General features: G+C 41.1%; 1 protein-coding gene across 6 annotated transcripts in view; it reads right to left on the bottom strand.

The window, feature by feature from the left end:
* Nucleotides 1–21714, bottom strand: part of magi1b (membrane associated guanylate kinase, WW and PDZ domain containing 1b) — a 96095-nt gene that overhangs the window by 32884 nt on the left and 41497 nt on the right. For all 6 annotated transcript variants that reach the window (XM_086041838.1, XM_086041842.1, XM_086041840.1 and 3 more), the window contains exons 3-10: nt 10408–10527; nt 9125–9364; nt 7098–7323; nt 6560–6642; nt 5944–5979; nt 2633–2690; nt 1903–2009; nt 854–967 (exon numbers count right to left, since the gene is read on the bottom strand). In XM_086041838.1, coding sequence (XP_085897964.1) covers nt 854–967; nt 1903–2009; nt 2633–2690; nt 5944–5979; nt 6560–6642; nt 7098–7323; nt 9125–9364; nt 10408–10527 — 984 coding nt within the window. The remainder of the gene's footprint in view (nt 1–853; nt 968–1902; nt 2010–2632; nt 2691–5943; nt 5980–6559; nt 6643–7097; nt 7324–9124; nt 9365–10407; nt 10528–21714) is intronic.

Here is a 21714-nt window from a genome sequence, read left to right as displayed (position 1 = left end):
GCTGCCTGTGCCGTTAGCCTCCGATACGCCAACTTGTCAGGAAGGGAGGCAATGTGAATGCAGCTAAAGGTAAAAGCTAGCTCTCAGAGGATGAAAGAGCAACACAGACAGGCAGAACGTTAAGAGCGAAAAGCAAATGAACAAGCTGCAGTCGACCTCAACAAATGACAAAGAAGAAAGGTTGCACTGAAGGAACTAGTTGTTTGTTGGAGGCTCGTTTGAAAGATGCAGCAGCCAAGGCAGTGCAGCATTGTGACCAAATTGAACACTGAAAAGAAGGGAAAACGCAGCCGCGTCGCGCCGTAAAACGACGTCCGCATTAACTCAAGTACCGCTACTTCATTGGGAAATGGCCGTAGTGCCAAATGTGCCCATATCAAGAACGTTGTGACATACTTGCACAATCAAAATAAAATGATATATTTAACCGCATTTAACTCATTCACTGCCAGACATCTTTTACCCTAAGCTTGGAAAAAAAGATAAATAAGTCCCTGCAATTGAATGGCTGGACTGTGAAAAGACAAATAAATACGTCAATGGCAGTGAACGAGCTAACCACACTGAACCGAAGCTGAATCCCACTGAATCAAACCGTATCGAACTGTTCCACTTTAAAATTATCACATCACACCCCATGTATCGAGATACGTATCGAATTATCTTTAATTGGAGAGATGCCCACTCCCAACTATCATATCTATTTTCTATCTATATATCAATCTGTCCACCCAGCTATCAGTGGCGTAGTCAAAAAATCCTGTCCACTGGAATTTGCACACTACGAACAAATAATCCCACGCTATTGAGAACGGATGTCGATGAAACGAAGGGTCCTGTTTGGCCCGCTTACGTTTCTGTCCCATTGGCACGGTGGGCCCAGTCGGAGGGTCCCTGTAGGTCTCTTGGTGGTTGGCAGTGTAACTTGTTAGCGGGGCCCCAGCAAACGTTGAGTCTTCAATCCATTCTGTAATAGAAAGCGGCAGACTGTATATAGTCGGCTCCCGGAAAGGCATATTCTAGAAAAATGCGAAGAAAAAGTGTTTTAAATAGAATACGATAATTAATTATACATGCTTAAAATCTACACTTTGATTTCACATCTCCCCACTGAGCAACAATTAAGCGTGTATGCTCAAGATTAAAATAGGCTGTACAAACGTCATGAAACTTTTAACACTTGCCGTCTCCCGTCTGAATAACAATGCAAGTGCATAAAAAACGGAGCGCCTCATTTCTTCATAGCATCTTTGATTAATGACTTTGTTACTGTATCGCGGCACAGGCCACACTACTACCTTCATTAATATTCCAAGAGCAAGCGACTGTATAATCAATGCCGGGGTGAAAAAGTGGTTGAAAGCGCTGCTTGAAGGTATTGAGGGGTTGGTGGAGGGATTGAAGTTTCAGATGGGAGAAAAGCCAGCTGGTCGTCGAGCGGAATCGAACAATTTCTGCTGAACGGGCAAAAGTCGGAGCTTGATGGGACCGTTTCTATACATATACAATTACTCGCTCGATAAGACTTTATGCAAATGTATAAGGCAAAAGAGCTGAATATTGGCTGTGTTGCCACATTGTTGGTGTTGTTACGAAACACAAATTAGGAGCTAAAGACACCTGTCCTCATTTTTGGGAGGGAAAAAAAAGATTTCCGATTTGTGCTACAAATGGGAGGCCCAATGGACTCCGGCAAACAGAAATGAGAGGAAAGTCCAAATGGCTACCTTGACACAGCCTGAAAACAAAGGCATACCCTCATGGGAGGACACTGAGCAAATCATAAAGAAACAGCTGGCAACATCAAATCGTACAACACGTACAGTGTATAAAAACGAGTGTGGCGGCAGGCACACTCGATGAATGACGCTCTTGAAAACGCACCTCTGATGCGTTGCTCACCTTCAGGTGGCTGCTGGCTTTGCACTTGCGGCTGTTGCTGCTCCACTTGCCTGCGCCGCTTTGCCTCCAACACGGGATTCTCGTACTGGGTCTTCCTGTTGATATGACTGCAAACCCAACGGAGGAGGGCAAAGGTGAGTCACGAGAAATGATTCAAAGGAGAACACGTTTGAAAAAGTACAATGATGTGGGAATGAAAAATGGGTCGCAAGTTATGTATGCCACTGAAACATGCAGACTCATACACAAAACCTGTCAAAGATACTTTAAAAAAAAAAACAAACAAAAAAAAACACCCCTTTATGCAAAAAACAACCACAGAGATTTGGAATAAGTGCATCAGACGAACACGGCAGCCGCACGGGGGTGGAGGGGGGGGACTGTGAAATGCAGTTTTGACGCCCCGAGAGCCATTTGAGCAGCATCACCAATGAGCAACAAACGAATGAAACATTATTTGAATTCACGCTCGTTCTCAAAGGTCTCACACAAGGGACGCATGGTGCGACACTGCGTCCGCGCGCGCCTGTACACGGCGTGCATTTCAAAATGACAGCGACACAAATTAAATGGCCTACATTACACAAAAAGACCAAAATAGCTGGCGCCGAATGTGGCTGCGCATGTAATAACTGAACCCATTACCATTTCCAGAATTCTTTTGTTGTTTCGCACCCAGTGCATTCACTCATTTGCCGTGTGTGCTTGGTGATTTGATGGTGACACTTACTCAACATAGTAGACCCCATACACTGGATCATCTATTTTCTCCCACCCTGGCGGAAGTTCTACAAGAGAATCAAACAAGACCGGCCTGGTGAGAAAGAGGAAAGTACAAGAGCATCAAGAAGTTCGATGACATGTATTGAGCGAGCGCGGGCAAGGCCAGTGGGGAACATTTTGCCTCTGCATTGTATCTATCTGTCAGTCAGTCTCCAGGGCCATAGTGAGCCCTCAGCATCCATTGCCGTCTGCTTGTCCTCATGTCTCTGCACACTGCTGACATTTCCGCACATCAGATAACAACTCAACAAGGCACCTTTGGGCAAACGGGCAGGAGGGTGTGTGTACGAATAGCGGGGTTGGGACATAGAGGCGGTCCAGAGCAAAAACATCCACCAAAACGAACTTTTTGAAGTGCGGAAATACCAAATCATGTCCTTTTCAGCGTTAAAGCGGAAGTCAACCCAAACATCGTTTTTTTAAGAATATGTTCTATGCGGGTCCACTAGCTGAAACACAGCATTCTGATAAATATTGCGTTTGTGGAATAAGAGTTAATCCACCCGTTTCTGGAGGCGGCCATTTCGTCACTTCTCAGATAACGACCAATCATAGCTCAGCTTCGGAAAACAGGTGAGCCGCCATTGGTCGTTATCTGAGCCCTGAGGTAGTCGGTCGGGTCTGTTATGTCATTTTCAGTCGACGGAAGTGACAAAATGGCCGCCCCGTGAGATGGCTAAAAACGGGTGGATTTTGCTGCTTAACTCATTATTTCATATGAATTATATTGCCTTTTTTCAACTAGTAGGCTTGCATAGAACATATTCTTGAAAAACAGATGTTTGGGGTGACTTGCCCTTTAAGCAGTTGGTCAACAATGATTATTGGATAGCTTCCACATTGTCAGAGACGCACGACACACATCACAATCAGCATCAACTAATTTTCCCAGAAGCATCTTTGCTGTCGGTTCTGCATATCGTCTCCCCTCCGGTCAGATGCTTTACTCGGTATGCGAGTCGCAGCTCATTCCAAGAGTCTAATCTGAAAAGCCGCGCGCTTCTTTTCAACGACGGCGACCAAGTGGAGTCAACTGCAGATGCTAATAAAAGGTCAGATGCGATCAACCCCATGAGCATCACATCAATCTGAAATAATCATCTCTGACGCATGATCATCTTATTACCATGCTGGACTTCACAGATATTCAGACATCAATGACGGTCCTATAAAAGAGACTTTAATTTCTCTGGGTTAGTTAAAAAACATTGAGTGTTTATTATTGCAGTTTATGAAAAAAAAAAAAAAAAAACGAAGCCTAGATCCTTTTTGGAGAAATATTTTTTGTGTCTCCATGTTTGTGCATAACGTTGCCTCGACACTACTTTTTTCCAGACTGGTTCTTATGATTTTTGACAAAATTCTTATTTCCCAAAAAAAAAACATAAATCTACTTATTTTATCCCCGCAAATTGCATCCAACACAAAAGGCGCGGAGAAGGTCAGAAATGCAAGGTTACAGTGCTGCGCCTGAGGGCGAGCACGGCGAATCGCAATTCAAACGTATTCAAGTGGAACATGAAGCAGAATGGCGTTTACGCATCACCCTGTGCAAAATTGTAATCACCCGTGTGATTTCACACTGTGCTAGCTCCACTCCAGGACGAGCATACGTGTGCGCGTGGCGCTCATTCACCATTTGCTCACCCCGTGCCTTTGTCCTTCAGCGCAAGCACACACCACCTACTCGCCAAAACATATTCCGAAGGCAAGGCCGGCAGTGACGTTTTGGTTGCGTCTCATTCTCTTGATGCAGTGCTGTGATTGATTTCTCTTGAGAAAACATGCGCCTCACAGAGAGAATTTGGGCATGCATGAAACGCTGACATTCATAAACAGTGCCAGGCACTGCTCATCTTCGCTGAGCGGCGCTTGACTGCATTCCTTCACCCACCTGTATTGGATTGTTCCAATCGATAATTATCGAGTATGCTCGTCCAGTGGGAGGCGGTCTTACGGCAAGGAGCTTCATCTGATCTGATGATTTTAATATGGCCGTTGTGTAAGATGCTCAACAAAAAGGAGCTGCTAACAAGACAAAAGTCAATCGTCAGAGTCGCCCGCTTGCATTTGCCGCTGTTATGAATGAGCTTGCCGTCGGCTGCTTCAGCTAACACTAATGATTGAATGTCAAATCGGAATGGATTTTGTGTTCTTTGATTATGCGGCTTGAAGGGACGATGACAACGCAAACATTCAGTAGGACACGGAAAAAATGGTTCGTAAGGGCTGAGTTTGTGAGGCTCGTTCTTAACTTCAGGGATAAGAAAACATTGTTGCTGCTTATCAAAATGGCATTGTTGTTCCAGGTAGACTCGTGACAATCACAGGAAGTCAGACTGCTATTAGAATTCATCCTACCGCCTCTAATATGGTAGTTTCACGCAAAGTGTCTGGAGACACTTCCTATCTCGAGTGGATGATAGGCTAGGATGTGCCGGTAGGTGTCAAAAAGGAAAACGTGTTCTTGTTTGCCTCAAACAAACACCCGTTAAGAAATGCTAATCATAGCGGAATTCCTCAGATACATTTGCATCTTTGCTATATGAACCGACGGCTTGTTAACGTGTGTACGTTGGCATGTGTGAACATGTCACACGAAATTAAATGGCCAGATTTGTAATTGCAAGCAGTGTTTGTGAAAATTCAAATTCACACACTGTGGGCCGTATAAGGTCAAGACCGCGTGTGGCAAAATGTCTCATAATAGTGAGATGACTAGCGAGTGGCACTGTCATTACGATCTTTCACTTATTTGGATGAGCCGCTCCAGGGGATGCCGCTTTTCTAAATTAGAATTGGAGACATTTTAAAAATGCTAAATGACAACTAAAGATTAAAAAGGTAAAATATTGAGGAGCATCTGTGTGGCACAATAATGACGAGGCGCTTAACGTGTGACTTGATATTCAACCACGGCTAAAGACTCAGAACTGCATGATGAAAAGTAACCAAAAGTAACTTGATTGAAATTCACATTTAAGTCTCCATCCAAACCGTACCCATCAATACGTGTTCATGGCTGTATGTGCTTAATAAACTTGTAATTCATCTCCTGGGGTGAACAGCGTTAGCTATTTAGATTTAGATTGATGCGAATAGTACAATAGATTTTTGTGTCTCACTGGACTTCACCAATCAAAATTCTGGATTATTTTGTGATTGTGGATTTAGTGTGTATACAACCAAGTTGTCATTGGTGTTGTGGTGAATTTGAAAGTGTTGATTGACAAAGGTGCGTTGGGTGGGGGTACCCACCAAGATCGTTGTCCAGCTCCTCTGTATGAACCCCTTCTGCTCAGCAGGTGGACACCACAGCATCACAGGTCCAAGTGAAGAACACACAGGGCAGAGATGTGCAAGTGCATGAGTCAACTGTCATAACAACGTCTTGCCACTAGGTGGCAAGAGTTATTCAAAGCCAGGGCTGTACATTGCCTCAGTGCACACTAAGAATCCATGCACGACACGATGCACGTGTGGTTCGAGTTGCTATACAATCATAAGGACATTATGGATTACCATACAAAGTGTTAGCAGAGGAAACCAAATTCCTGCATACATTACAATCTTATGGACGGTGTGGTGCACATTGAGTGTGCAAACATATGAGAAAGGCATCATTTGTATTCCTTCCTGAATCTGTAGGACAATTTGCTCAAATGAAGAGAAATCCCACCCAGAGACTTTTCAGGTTTTCATTCCTTGACAGAAACACATTAAAATTGAAAATGTGTCACTGGCAAGTGCCGCTGTGCTACTGGAATGAAGCCCTGCTCTATATTCAGATTGACTTGAGGACTGAGCAGAGTCCCAATAACCCAAAACACAACTGACCATGAAAACACACAAGCACAAACACACAGCTTCATACCATCATCTTCACATTCTTCCAGGGGTTTCTGAGGTTTGTCCAGGCACCGAGGGTCTATCCAAGAGGTGGTCTTTGTATTGTGGCTGAAAAGGACACAAAATTAACCCGGGGAAATGTTGTGTTCTTTTTAACAATCAATTGGCTCTACGGATTTAGATCGATACCTATTATCATGTTTTTGAATGATTTAGATGTGGCTATTCCGTATACAAACTGAATTTTGGGGGGGGTTGGATTCACTCAATTTTATTTCGTTAAAGTGGTTGCACAAAATAAAATGTGGAATCAGATTCACTACCTAAAAAAATGTATTTTGTGCAACCATGAAATGGAGTAAAATCAAACTGGGAAAAAAAGCATAAATTGTACTGCACTGAAAAAAATGAAAAGATTTTATTTTGTGCAACCACTTGACAAAATAAAATGGAGTAAATTCAACAAAAAATAATCCAGTGCAGTATAATTTATACTTTGGTGTATACAGTTGGTGTTAAGTGCAGCCTTTTTATTATGATTGTGCATGGAAAAGTGTCCTTACTCTATAAAATAGACCTCTCCGTTCTCAGTGTAGGCCATCTCCCAGTTGTCAGGCAGAGGTCCCTGAGGGTCCTCCGGAGGAGGATGGCTCAGGTTAGGGTGAGTCTGCTGAGTGCTCTCCGTGGTGGCCGGTGGTAAGGGGGTCGTCCCAAGGTAGGATGGCTCACTCTGGCGAGGGGTGAAGGGTCTCACCGAGCGATGGATCCCGTCTAATTCACTCGATTCTCCTGGTCGAGACGACAAACGGGATACAATCCATTCCCGCGGTCATATGAATGTCCTCGGTTTGACCTTCCCCCCCGCACTTGAAGATCAGGCCAGATGAGGTTTTAGAAGCCGTGATGCCACAAATCCAAACAACTCGCTGACTCGAGTTGTGTGCAGCTTGCTACGGCCATTCACTTAAATGAAGACGGCTGAGTGGGCAGTTCACACGTTTAGCAGGGCCCGTGGAGTGCTATCACCTTGCTTCCTGTTATCTCACTTCTCACACTTGACTGGCACCTTCACAGCTCGCACAGGCACAGACGGCAAATAAACAACTTTTGGTGCCACCTCCAGAGAACACATTGTAAAAACAGCTTAAGGCTGGGTCAACTTTCTGACACAGCCCGTTTGACCTACTAACACATTGGACGAAATAGCAGAAATAGTCACAGCAATAAAATAGCAGCAAGCCATTTTAATAAAACAGAACCGATGCCACCATTGTGCACACGCACATTTTAAACGATACTCACCAAATCTTATCACTCTTACGCCACAAAGTGTAGAGGTTGGTCAGTTTTTCACCTTCCGCTGCTTGCAGCCAGGTGGCAGCATTTCATTTATTTATTTTTTTAGGTGGCTGGATAAAGACAGACTTATCCAAACCCAGAGAAATCCTCTACTCACCAATCAAAGAAGCTCTTCTGTCTTAAAGTGCTTTGCCACAATTCCTTGATTTTTTTTTTTTTTTTTTTAGCTTATCCTCCCTCGTTGCCTCCGCGCGTCTCTCTCTGTAGTCACATTCTTTTCACGCGTGCCCCCTTTCCGCCTTCCCAACCACTCCCTCTTTCGCTTTCATTTCCTGCCACTTTTCACGATCGCCTCCCACTTTACCCATCACCACTCCAAACCTCCCGCTGATTCCTTCTAAACGGAGCAGCATGAAAATAAATCGCATTCTCGTGTTTTAGTCTACATTAAATAGACGTGACTTTTTTGACAGTTTACTGCTGAGGAGTTTTTTTCCCCTAAGTTTGTGCATTTACAAGATTAAAAGTATTTTTTTTTTCCTTTAAAGGAACTAACACAAACGCAGACGTGTGGAATATCAAGTATAGTGAATATGAAAGCTGTTTGGATGAGAGAGTTTGAAATCCTAAGTATAATCTTAGTTTAGTAGTTAAAGAGGAAGTCAACCCCAAAATCTTCTTGACAAGAATATGTTCTATGCAGGCCCAATAGTCGAAACAAGGCATTCCGATGAATATTGCGTTTGTGGAATAGGAGTTAAGCAGCAAAATCCATTTTTGTCCATCTCAGCGGGCGGCCATTTTGCCACTTGCTATTAATTGAAAATGACATCACAATTGCTCAGTGCTCAGGAGAAAAAACAATGATGACTCAGCGTTAAAAACAGGTGAGTCGTGATTGGTCGTGACCTGAGCAAATGTGATGTCATTTTCAGTCGACAGAAGTGACAAAATGGCCGCCTCCCGAGATGGATAAAAACAAGTGCATTTTACTACTTAACTCATATTCCACAAACAATATTCATCAGAATGCCGTGTTTAGGCTCGTGGAGGCGCATAGAACACATTCTTGTCAAGAAAATTTGGGGGTTGACTTCCGCTTTAAGAACACAATTTTACGTCGAACTGAATGAAACTGATATTTAACAGTGGTTTGATTGGCCAAATACGAGACTGACCTTTGCTCAAAATCGCCGCCTGAATGTCAAAAAGTGTTGCTTTTGTCCAGCAAATGCTTGAAAAGCCTCACTGTATAACTTAGGCAAGAGGCTGCTTCTACGATGTGACATACCTGTATAGCTACTGTTCATGTCAGGGAGGTCCTCGTCGTCCTCCTGCGGCAGTTCTCCAGGCACTATTCCAGCATTGTGCATGTCATTGTAGGACTTGGTGCGTCGGGGCGTGGAGTCTTGCGAGCCTGGCAGGCTACCGCTGAGCCCGTCTGGCCGTGGGGCATCACCGCCGCTGCTATTGGTAATCACTTTCCCACCGGGGGGCTGCACCGGCGGCTTGGGTGTCCCATAATAGTTTCCTAGGCAACCAAGGAGGGGGAGGCAGAGAGCAGGATTACAAAAAGAGAGAAAAATAAGGGTATTTTAGTAAGAGGACAACAGGGGAGGGGTCAACGTTTTTGTTGGCCCATGTGTGTGTGTGTTGGGGGATTTACCAAAGCCTTTGTTTGCAAATAGAGAGTTTTGAGTTTGTCTGATGGAATGTGACGGGTTTCTTTTTAGAGTATTCATGTGAAACAAACGGCTATCATCTGAGGGGGACGGACGGAGTTTTGGACGGCGTGAAGTGCTTGTCGGAAGGCCCACGCTCGGGGTAGCCCTCGATTCTTTGGTGAAAATAAAACTGTTGCTTGAATACTGTAGCTGAGTCATTGAAAGATGCAATACCAGTATCAACCAGGTTTAGCACACATACCAGTAATTGTGCTCTATGTAGAGCGTGCCATGGCCACCACAACGTCAAACACTTAAGTACACAAACAACAGCGATTCGCTTTTTCACGGAATTGACAGTTTGTTTGAAGTGCATGAGAAATTAGTCCATTTTGTGATGGACTCGCCTTACGGGCGGGACGCATCTGGGACCAACTTTACTGCCCTACTGCACTGCTCACACAAGTGAGTGAGCCAGCGTCTCAATTTGGGGATTTGCAGGACAAACACATGGCAGTACAATATTAAAATCTCTGAGTGAGTTGATTTTTTATGAAAATATGCACAAGATCCTTGCACTTAATTTCGCGTTGCTGTTTAGCAGTTTTGTGCCATCATTGCATGGGAATTATATGGAAGAGAGCCCTTTGCACAAGGGGGTCAAAGCATGGTTTTTTTTTTTTTGTAGTTGATTCTGTGCATTGGTTCAATTAAAAAAAAAACACATGTGCACAATTTGGTCATAAATCTGGTTAGGAAGTGTGCAGTCCTATATAGGCCTCTCAGCAGCGCTGATGAAAAATTGTGACCCCCCTCCATCATTTACATTGCCCATCCCTGTGCTACAATGTACTTGTCACTACGTTATTAAAGTACTTTTAAGGTATTGTATATTAGTTTTTAAACTTACCTTCATATGTTCCGATTTCCAACAGGGTCCCACTCTTCTCTAACTCCAGGAAGTCCTGAACCGAAAGGAAGTTGTAGTCTACACCAGGGACTTCTCCTTCACGAGGGGTTCGGGTTGTACCTGAGCATTCAAAGAAGAAAGCAGGAAGTAAGCAAACAAACAAGGCAAAAAAGTAAAAGAAAGGACTCTGTAAAGCCAAAGCTAAACTTTTGTTGTCTCCTAAAAGCGCATTACAAAGAAGACAAAAAAAAAAGAGACAAATCATTGTTTTCATTACAAGAATCTCATGGCGCGCCACCAAACAAAAATGTCAACAAAAGTATGACTCCTGAAATAATAAAGATCATTGCAGCTCAATTCACTCTCAAATTGACTTTTTTCAGAATGAAATCTGGTCCTATTTCACTTCACACAGGAAGCCACAACATTCCGCTGTATTCCGCTGGCAAAAGATGGACGGACAGACATTTTTTTAACATACCTTTTGCTACCTACTGGAAGAGCATTCCATTGTTGTATCCATCATTATATGTTTGCTGACATAATAGAGGAAGTAACATAACACGTAATTCATAAAGAATCATTTTTGGACAATTTAGTTGAAATTGGATGATTTGCCGCAGCAGCCCCGATCTTTCACGGCACACCAAAGGTGCCACAACACCCTGGTTGAGAAACGTATTGCAGTACAGTACATGAATGGTGCACAGCGTCCGTTTACACGATTCCACGATTTACACTTGTTTGGGAACGCGAAGTATCAATGTAGAACTCCCACGAAGGTGCTACATTTGCCATATGTGATTTCGGTGCGAGTACAGCTTGGCGCGTAAGCAGTGAGACCTGGCACTTGCTTGCCTTTAACAACTGCTGCTCGCTGGCCAGTGTGGTGTCAATGCTAAGCGCGTTCACAGCTACGCCACTTCAGAACACAAAGCAAACCACACGAGTGGTACTCTCGCCGCCCATCGTTCAATTGCCCTCTTTAAACGCCACCGAGAACTTTCCCAAATTTGATTCACAAAGCTGGATTCCCCTGTTAGTTCCATTTCTGTCAATGGTTAATAAATATAATTAGTCATGCAAATAAGACCGCCCCAACCTTTGATTAAGCGGTGTAATCTCACAATCATTCTGTTACAAGTGTGTTGGTAATAATAAATGGGTAAAAATAGACATGTGGGGGACTTTGGGACAGGCCTCCCACTGCAGCCATGTTCAGTGACACAAGTGATTAATCACAGATGTGTGGATACAAACTCTTCATTGGGCTGAAGCAGGCAATACATGCAAAGGCTTACTGAATCTTTCCCATGCAGCAGTTCGCCAGATTCCTTTTTACTGTGCAGATGCGCTTAAGGCTCAAAGTTCTTAAGGCCAATTTTAACCCTTTGCTAGATAATAATACCGGCCAGAGTTCGGCCAATTAAACGTTGAGATAACTCATATCAAAGATGAAATGTTTGGATGTGATAAAGTCTCTGTTTTTTATTTTGAAGTCAGGGCTTCATGGCAAAGAAAATAATGGGGTTGAAGAAATGTGATTTAACTTAAAGGGCATCGTGTTTTGCCAGTAACTTCACTCATCATGTTTCTTAATGCACGCCATGCATTTGACGCTTTTTGGTATGTTTTTGTACTTGGAAAATCCTCTCATATATACATATATATATATATACATATACATACATATACATATATATACATATATATACACACATACATATATATACATATATACACACATAAATATATATACACATAAATATATATATATATATACACATATATACACACACACATATACATATATACATATATATATATAAACATATATATATATATATGTTTACATATACACATACATACATATACATACACACACATATACACACACACATATATATACACACACACACATATACATTTTTATATACATTTTTTTTTAATTGTTTTTTTTTTTGTAATTTGTAATTATTAATGGCATGCCCCCTTGGATATATCAGCTGAAAAAATGTACCGTATATACTAATTCAATGCCACACTAAACAGGAGCTGTGACCGGTGATTCAAATGGGATAAAAAAATAAATAAAAGAGAAAAAAAAAAAAGTGGAACCTTGGCTTAAACCCAGGAGGTTAGACACTGTCATCTCTATAGACTTAATTAATTCAGTGCCCCCCCACAAAAGCTCCTTTGACCAAGCTGTTAAATAGAGTGTAGCGGAAAGACAGGTTGGGAGTCATGAGAGCCATGCATAGACACACTCCGGCTGAGATGGACCCTTATACATCCAAATAAAAAAATAAAAAAAGGACTGGAGGAAGAATTTGAGAGGCAAAACCCTTTTTATGTTGTGATTTTAAGCTAGGGATAAAATGAACAACTCACCACAATGTAAAACCTGTAACAATAGAAAGATGTATGGCAGAAAGTCGTGCCTGTTAGGGACAAACTAACAAATGAAGCGGTCTGTAGCAGAAGCAGCGTTGGCACCTTTTGCTGGTAGAGACACATTTCTGTAAAAGGCAACGCAGCATAACAAAGGGCACTTGTTCATGGTGACGTTGTAAAATAAATATCGGTGTAAAACAAGCTCAAGTGTCTGTCCTTCCTCCAGTCCCTTTACAGCAGTAGACAAGATACTATCAAAGAGTGTTTACAACCAACTGCCTCATTTTAAAGGTATGTGGTAAACAAAGCCAAAATGTTGCCTTTTACACACAGTTTTTGATTCGGCTGCTTCAATTTGCAGCAGACAATATACAGTCGGCTGCCTTTTTTTTCATGATCGTTAAAAAGGTGGAGGGGTGTACATTTCCAACGGACTTGCTTGTGGCGTTGCAACTTTAACATCATGGCCAACATGGGTGGGTGGCATTAAAAAGCATTTGCATTTCAAAAGCGGATCAGAGAATCCAGTGGTGAGACATTAGAGTTCGTGCTGTGGCACTTGGAGGTCTGAACCAGCAATGCTTCATCAAAATACGCTCAACATGCTGAGCAGTTTTACACCACTGCAAACTACAACTAAAAAAAAAAAACAAACAAAAAAAAACATTCATTCCTTTTCTATACTGTAGGGCTAGGCGATTATGGGAAAAATTAGAATCTGGATTATTTTTGATTGACATTGAAATCATGATTCAGAAATATTATTCATTGATTTCAAAACTTAGCATTCATTCGACCTACCTAAACACAACTTGAAAAAGACAGTAACTTAACAACTAGAGAACAAATTAGTTAGGAAATGTAAATACATGTTAGCATTGTTCGATTACCTGTCTATGTGTGTTCCGACAGCGTTTGTTTGTGAGTATTTGTTATTTGATGGTCAATCCCTCCCGTAATGCTAATTTTTGTTAGCCCTTCAATTGGCTACCAACAAGCTGGCAATATTTCTAATCTTGTATTTAAATCTACAATGTGTGTAATTCTTTTTGTTGTGTGTTCATTTTTATAGTCAACTCCAGAGCTCCCAATCGATAGAAATTTACACAGTTTATGTATTGTGTCAAGAACATTACTGTGGGAAGGTTTTGTAGTATATTAGGTAAAAAGATGAAAAGAATCATGCATACTGATCAACTGCGCGACATAATCATAACCATTATCAAAAATATCTGTCATTGGTTGGATGGGTGGATGGATGAATTAATCTTTGCTGTTTCTGTTTTCAACCATAGTAATGAAAGCAAGTCTATTAAATTCATCTTGGATTAATTAATCGGATCCAAAAAGTAAAAAATAAAACTCTGAACTATTTCCAAACAAATTATGATGATGGATTGGATAGTTTATGCACGGACAATAGTGAAGTTTTCTATTTTGTGTGTTGGTGCAAAAAATGTCTTCTCTTGCATGCCATTATTCTCTTTCCTGCATCCGCTATTGCTGCTGGAATGATGCAAATTCCCCTATTGTGGGGATAATAAAGTGTATCTTGTATTATAAATATTTATCATATTAATGTAATATACTTTTATCAGCTGACGTATGCGGTGACTTACCAATTCATTTATGGCTTCCGGTTCTAATCCTGTGTAACTGTGTAGAGTTTTTGCCTGCTAGTTTGCTGTTCAAGGTTGATTCCAATCTGCTATTCCAACCAGACTTGCGTGACAAGTGTAATGTATCACCTAATCACTTATTTCTGCGTTTTACGTCCACATGTAGCCTATGCTAGCTTAGTAATTAGCATGGCTTCTCCGTCTTTCTCCGGTTACTTATTCCCCGTTCTCCCTTCTTGACGGCAAGCGAACTTTTTGCCTCCCGGGCTCCGCATTGTGTTTATCTACAGTACGTTAGTTAGCCATCCAGCAATCAAAGTTGGGGCATAACGAGTTAGTAATTCCAAAACAAAATATGGACAATTCATAAAGTTTGGCAGCTCTGAAACTCCAACTGAAGTGTTGAACGTCTTAAAGCAATCTCGGGAAGGACACACATCACACGCTGGCTGCAAGCAAGACAAGGTTGAAAACACAGAAGCTTGCACATACACACTGCATGCTTCACACATTGTTTTTCTTCGATTAAAATGTTTTCATGATCGCAAGAAGCAAAAATCAAAATCACAATTACATTTCGATGAATTGCCCAGCCCTACTATACCACTTATCCCGTTACATCATAGAAAGAGTCTATTTCAGTTGACTTTAGATATGAGGCGGGCTATACAATGTGAATTTTTCCAAAAGTCAATTACAGGTACCACAATTTCAGACAAACCATCTGCTACATGCGCAACGTCAAGTGTTTAGTCAACGTCATCCACTGTACAAGCCTATTACCAAGCTAAAAAGTCATATAAGCAGAAAAACACGCATACTACGCCATGTTCTACTCTGGCTTAACAACTACCTTTATGATTCCATGCATAGAAATATGATTTAGACGCATGACTCAAAGGCCAGCTCCCCAAGAGAAAACATACATGCATCATGCATACATGAAAAATGAGAGAGGGAGAGAGTGTGTGAGATGGGGGGGGGGGGGGGCTACACAGGAATTGAAGTTGTTCACTAGCAAATCTAAACTCAGCATGCCATATAAAACACATTGAACATAATCCTCCTCGGGCCTCATTGTTTCACCTTGAGATACATGAAGACAGCTTTTATCCCGACGCACTTTGTCATTTTAAGAAAAGCAGTTAAATGTGGACCACTCTAAAGACATGCAAAATTATTAGCAGCTGTTGCAACACGTACACACACAACTTTCACTAAACTGACATGCTCATGAGGTGAATGATTAAATCATAGCACAGCTGAGCAAATTCCAAACATATTGGCATATTGCAGTAACGCAGTATACCAACATTTCAATACAAATAAAACATCCAGTGAGGCAATGTACTTCATGATGCCCTCAATTAAGATGCAGGTCCACTTTTGTTTTTGTTTTCTTTCCACTTTTGCAGTCCAAGCAGGGAGGACCAAAACTGCCAAAATCAAAACTAAATAAAAGTGAAAATAAAACCAAATATAAAAAAATAGCATTGAAAAAAAATAATACAAAATATAAATATTATTAATAAAATAAATATGTAAATACAGTTAAATATCAATTTATTTATATTTTATTATATTTATTTCAATTTTTTTTAAATATTTGGTTTTATTTTAATTTTTATTTATTTTTGATTTTGGCGGTTTTGGTCTAACATAGGACTAAACAAACATGTTATTTTAAACGTTCAAACACTTTCATTCCATAGTAAGGCCTCAATATTGTTTCACAATAGTCAGAAGTTGAGACTGGAGGATCCCTTGGATTAAGTAAAAACAATTCAGCAATTCATTTGTGCATTGGCGATTATTTATTGATTGTAACTGTTTTATATATACGTACATTATACATATTGCGGCCATTTTATGGTTGTATTTTCTGCTAACATTTACACTATATTGCCTGCAACTTTAACTTGTCAATGTATACATTTATTACCTGTGCTCAGTTCAGAACGCAAATAACATTCTTAGTTCAAGTCATATTGGACGCCAATTAGCATGAGACAGGCAAACATGTCCACGCCATATTCAAATCAAAATGTTACTCAAATCACAAAAAGAAGGAGCATTCAATTGCACCAGTCTGTTTCTCAGACCACAATCAATGCATGACTGGTCCCTTTCTATGACCTTGGTCATTGTCAAGGTGAAGGTGACTGTATACAGTACTTAAAGTTGTCTTCTCAGAATTTTGGATTAACAGTTAATTGAAAGGTAGTCAGTACAGTAAAATTCAGTCAAACTGAGAAAGCAGTACATTCAGTAAATTTATGTTGGCAGTATATTCTGTTGATGGTTCACCAATGTCGTGTAGCATTATGGATCTCATGATTTTGTGGGACTAGATGTTGTTTAGTTGACTCAAACAAGTCATGTTTGTGTTAAAATACTCTCCAAAAAACGACTGGTCGTAAACGAAGACCTTCAGAGCTTCATTCTTCAAGCACTGAGTGTTGGCAGACAAATGCAAGCATCTCATCTATATTTAACGGATGGTGGACTATTTTAGGGGCGTGTATGGCCTTCTATTGTAGATGTGTGACACAAGTAGAATTCCTTCCAGTTGTGAAGGCACAGAATGACTTGACAATATTGGAACTATCAGGATACCTAAATTACTATATTGATTTTCTGGGCAAGACAAAGTTCTTGATGAAAATGGGTTAGGAAAGTGATATACACTTCCTATAGTTCTGAAATCAACTGAGTTCAAACCGAAACCAAGGGAGAATGCATCAGTTTTACAGTTGTTCAAACATAACAGGTTCATGAATTCATACAACCAGAACCCAGGTTCTGAAAATAATCATGTGTTGTTTAAAAAAAAAAAAAAAAAAGTTGATTTTCCTCTCCCCAAAGCAAAAAGCCACCTTGCGCCCTCAGGCATGGCATTGCAATTTAGCTCTGACTTACATTGAATGCTATCCCGGAGGACGACGTTGGGCATGGCTCCTTGGATGTTGGATTCATGGCTGGGTGCCGAGAAGTTTTGCCTGATAACCTTCTTAGATACCGCTTGAAATTCAACGCCAGCCTCGCTCCCAATATTGTCGTCTTTTCTAATTTCAAAACACGCAAGGGAACCTGACTCATACACCTTCCTAAAATTAGTTCCAGGCCTCTTTCTCCTTTTGCGAACTCCGAAACAGCCACAAGGCGACAGGGAAGAAAGGCTAAACGTATCCATATGGTGGTGATCGAAAAGAAAATAGAGCTCCAGGTCAGTGTACCCTAACATTCTTGAATTTGATGACAAAGTGGAGCAGGAAAATCGGAAGGCCACACACTTAAATAGATTTCCTTTTACATCCAACTGATCAGATGGAAAAAAACATGCGGCAACATCTTGGTGTCAATTCGCTCTGTCAATGGATTCAAAATGTTTTTTTAAATCCCTTAGCGACCGATACTGGGGAGGAAACTTGAGTAGTAACATTAGTCTGTTTACTGAACAAACTTGGAGGAGGACCTCACTATAACCCCAAGGCTCCCAAAGCAATTGAGTATTAATGGCCGGTTGATGTCTCCACCCAAGTCGTGTTTTTCAGTTCTGCATCCAAAACACATTTCAGGCTGACAACGTGATGGTAGTTGATTACAGTTACCTTGGAAAATTGTGGCCGGAGCAACACCCGAATTCATCCAACCATACCTTTAAGGAAAAGGGCGTGGCCTCATCTGTTGCCACAAAGTTGCAAGTATTGAATTGTCCAGCATGTCTTGGTGAACGGAAGAATTAAGAAACAATGAGGAAGAAAGAAGTATAGCTCAAGCCCTGAAAATGGATTGTGATGACAGTTGGTTGCTGAGGGCCGGTCAGAGACTGCAGAAGGGCCGGCCGGCCCGGATTTACCCAGGCGTGCTGAAAGTCTAAGTTCATACATGAGGTCCGTGCAGGTTTTACTCAATGTTTCAACCTACAACCGTTGATAGGCTAATATGCAAACAAATAGTCATGATGCTAATCTGGGCCTTTTCCGTTTCTCACATTTAGGACGCACATAGCTTATTTGTAAATAAATGACATCTGTCGAGGCAAAACTGCACAAACCTGATTTGAACAATCCAATTAAGATTAGGTACTAAAACATTTCAACATAAGGAAGCCCAACGAGTCCATCCAGCTCTAAACAAAACACATGAAACCAAACAAGGAGTCATGTAGGAGCCTGAATGCTTCCTATTTTTTATTTTTTTTTTTTTTTTTTAACTTTTAAGCAAACTCCCATGTTTGTCAGTTTTGGTGTAACATACTCTAGATTCTTAAAACCAAACTTTTGAGTTCATCTCCCACCAAAAGGTTTCCCATAACAATGCATCCGAATACAGACTTAGTTTACCCAATCAAAACTAAAATTCTTTAGATAAATGAATAAAAAGCTGAGGGTTCGTGCCTCTTTCAAACAAGCATTTAGGTTCATCTCAGGATTAATCCACTAAGGCTGTTTAAAAGTGTTCCATTGGTTCCATACTGACTCAAATTCATTTATTTAAGGTTTAAAAAAAAACTGCTTTGTTAGCACTTTTATCTAGATTTCGAACAACATTTTAGTTAGAGTCTCACGCACCATTACACTGCCTTTATTTTTTATTTTTTTGTGGAGATTGGTTTCATATCTTTGGTGTCATCCGCTAACTGTATGTGTCCTATAATTTACTGTCTTTAAAGGATTGATTCTAAAAATAACGAGACAGATTTTTTCAAAGGACAGCACATGCCATCTTAGGAGAGGAAAAAAAAAAAAACACCACTGCAATGATTAAAAAGTAGGACATCATTAGATGTGTTTGGCAATGACTTATTATCATAATTGTTCTATAAATAGATGCCTCTATTCTTATTCAGCTTGTGTGTAGGCTTGCGGGTCATTCAGGACATGACTTATTTGAAAGAGTGCATTTTAAGCAGTTTGTGATGCGGATGGCAGCGCTCATAAATTTGCATGGAATACAAAACGTAATTGATAACGCGTACGTAAATAAAAGTTATGTGCGAAGAAGCAACAACACAGAGTGGTACAGGACTGTTGCAATAGATTCCCGAGATGTGACTATTGCCTGTGCGGTGGGGCAAAAATGGCCCTGCTTTCATCTTTTACTGATGGATGACCGGGTCTTTTCCTCAAACCGCCAATTTACTTCAACTGATATGTAATTTCATCTCAACAGTGATCAATGAACAGATGAGAACAGATTCCAGAGTCCTCAAATATAGTCTCAGGGAAGAAAGGTTAATGTTTCTAATAATATTGTACCATTAATAAAAGCAGTGTATCCCTTTTTTCAAGATATGCATAAACATGAATGCAAAATGAAATCGATAAAGATGCTTGCCATAATCCAACACAGGGCCAGTTTATCATAATTTTGGATGAAGGTGGCATCAGTCAACAGAGATATTGGGGGGTAGCGGTGTTAAAACAATCAGAGAAGTTATCCTTCAATATATTCCAATTGCACCATAAGTGAGCGGGTTTGTGTGAAATCCTTGACTCAAATCCTTATACATGTACAACGTATCTGACAGACTGCAAAGCAATGTATTTTAAAAAAAAAAAAGCAATCATACACTCTATCAACAGTTGGGTTAAAAATAACAGTATTTTGGGTCAAAAATAGACCGATCCACTACTTGGGTCCATTTGACCCAACTTTCTGGGTTGTTTTGTACAAAACTACCCAATTTGACCCAACGAGTGGCTTGGTCGATTTTAGTCCCAAAATTGTGTTATTTTTAACCCAAGTGTTTTAAGAGTGTAATTTTATAATACATTTGAAATATCTGGTTTTCGTCTTATGACAAAAATAACATCTGATTTCAAACCGTACATGTGTGGCTGATTCATCAAAGGCAGCTATAAATATGTATTCATTTATATCCATATAGCAGACAACAATAAGGATCTGCCCATAAAGATATGGAAACACTCACAGAGCCAACTGTTGTGCAGAAGCTTTTACAGAAGCAATACCCAAAATAACCATAGTAAATATGCTCGACTGATAAGCTAGCCAGTTTTTTTTTTTTTCACATTTTCCAGGAGAATACTGAGGCGTGGATACACAAATGTACACACAAACACACATTCAGTATATACAAGGGGAAGGCCAGCAGACTGTCGTCATTTTCCAAAGCCAAAACAGATCAATCCACCATCTTGGCCACAGCTAGTCTGGCAGTTCTTTTGGTTGCGGTTTTGTTTTTGTTTTTGGTGTGCGTGTGTGTTACACATGCACGCACATACCCAGGATGACAAACTGACTGGGTTTTTTTTTTTTGTTTTTTTTCCCGGCAGGGGGATGGAGCCATCTGTCCCAATGAAGGGTTAATCCAAGCAAAATTACAGGCCACAGAATCCAACATTTTCCAGTCTTCACATGGCCTTGCTTGTTTTACTTGGGGTCGGGTAGTGGGGGGAACAGACCATCACCATTATAACTTACAGCCGTCTTAACCCCCGCCCGCCCCCCACCTGATTTGGCAAAGCCCTCAGGAGAACCCCCCGCATGGTGGTTGTGGAGAATTAAATATCAAAGTGCCTTTGGCTTTTTGGACATTGGTGCAGACACCTTTCATTTAGGATGGGGTGTTTTGAGTCGGGGGAGGGTGTTTTCACTGCTTCGGCTGACTGAAACAGGCTCGCGATGAAAAGACCATGCATTCACACACGACCACCAACTGGGGATCAAAACAGGCCGTACTCTGGACCATTATCCCTCATTTTCCTCTTCCTGGCCAATGCTTTGTGTTCAGCTCTCAACGATTCCTATACAAGGTGACTAAGGGCCGAGTCTAAAACCAGGTTAAGAGAAAAGCTTGAGAGATTAGAGAAACAAAAACCTGAAGGGCCAGCAGTGCAGAGTAAAGCTAAATCAGCCAGAAAGCTGCCCGAAAATGTCCACCGCCCCCCCCCCCCACCCCATCAACATGCACACATGGCCTTTGTCTTTTGATTGCACCCAGTAAAAAGCACCGTGGGCTAGCGAGCGTGAATACCTCCAGCAACATGGAAATGGAAGAGAAAGACTCTAAAATGATCCATTTAGAGGGGCGGGGAGGGAGTGGGGATGGATGGATCGAGACGGGGAGGGGGAGGTCATGCAGGCAAAAGACAGATTGAGGGGGCCAAAAAAAAAAAAAAAAAAGACTATAAGAAAGAATAAAAAGAAAAGGGGAGGGTGAAGCAGAGGAAACGCTCCAGACAGACAAACATACAGATGCCGTAAACGCTTCCAATAATACAAAGCATGTCAACAGAGCACATTTAACACAGAGGTGGAGTGTTTC

Source organism: Filicampus tigris, chromosome 9 (assembly GCF_054856515.1).
Source record: "Filicampus tigris isolate MCC_2025a chromosome 9, RoL_Ftig_1.0, whole genome shotgun sequence".
In the NCBI taxonomy this organism is placed as follows: Eukaryota; Metazoa; Chordata; class Actinopteri; order Syngnathiformes; family Syngnathidae; genus Filicampus; species Filicampus tigris.
Note: the sequence above shows the minus strand (reverse complement) of the source record. Positions and strands in the feature narration are given on the sequence as shown.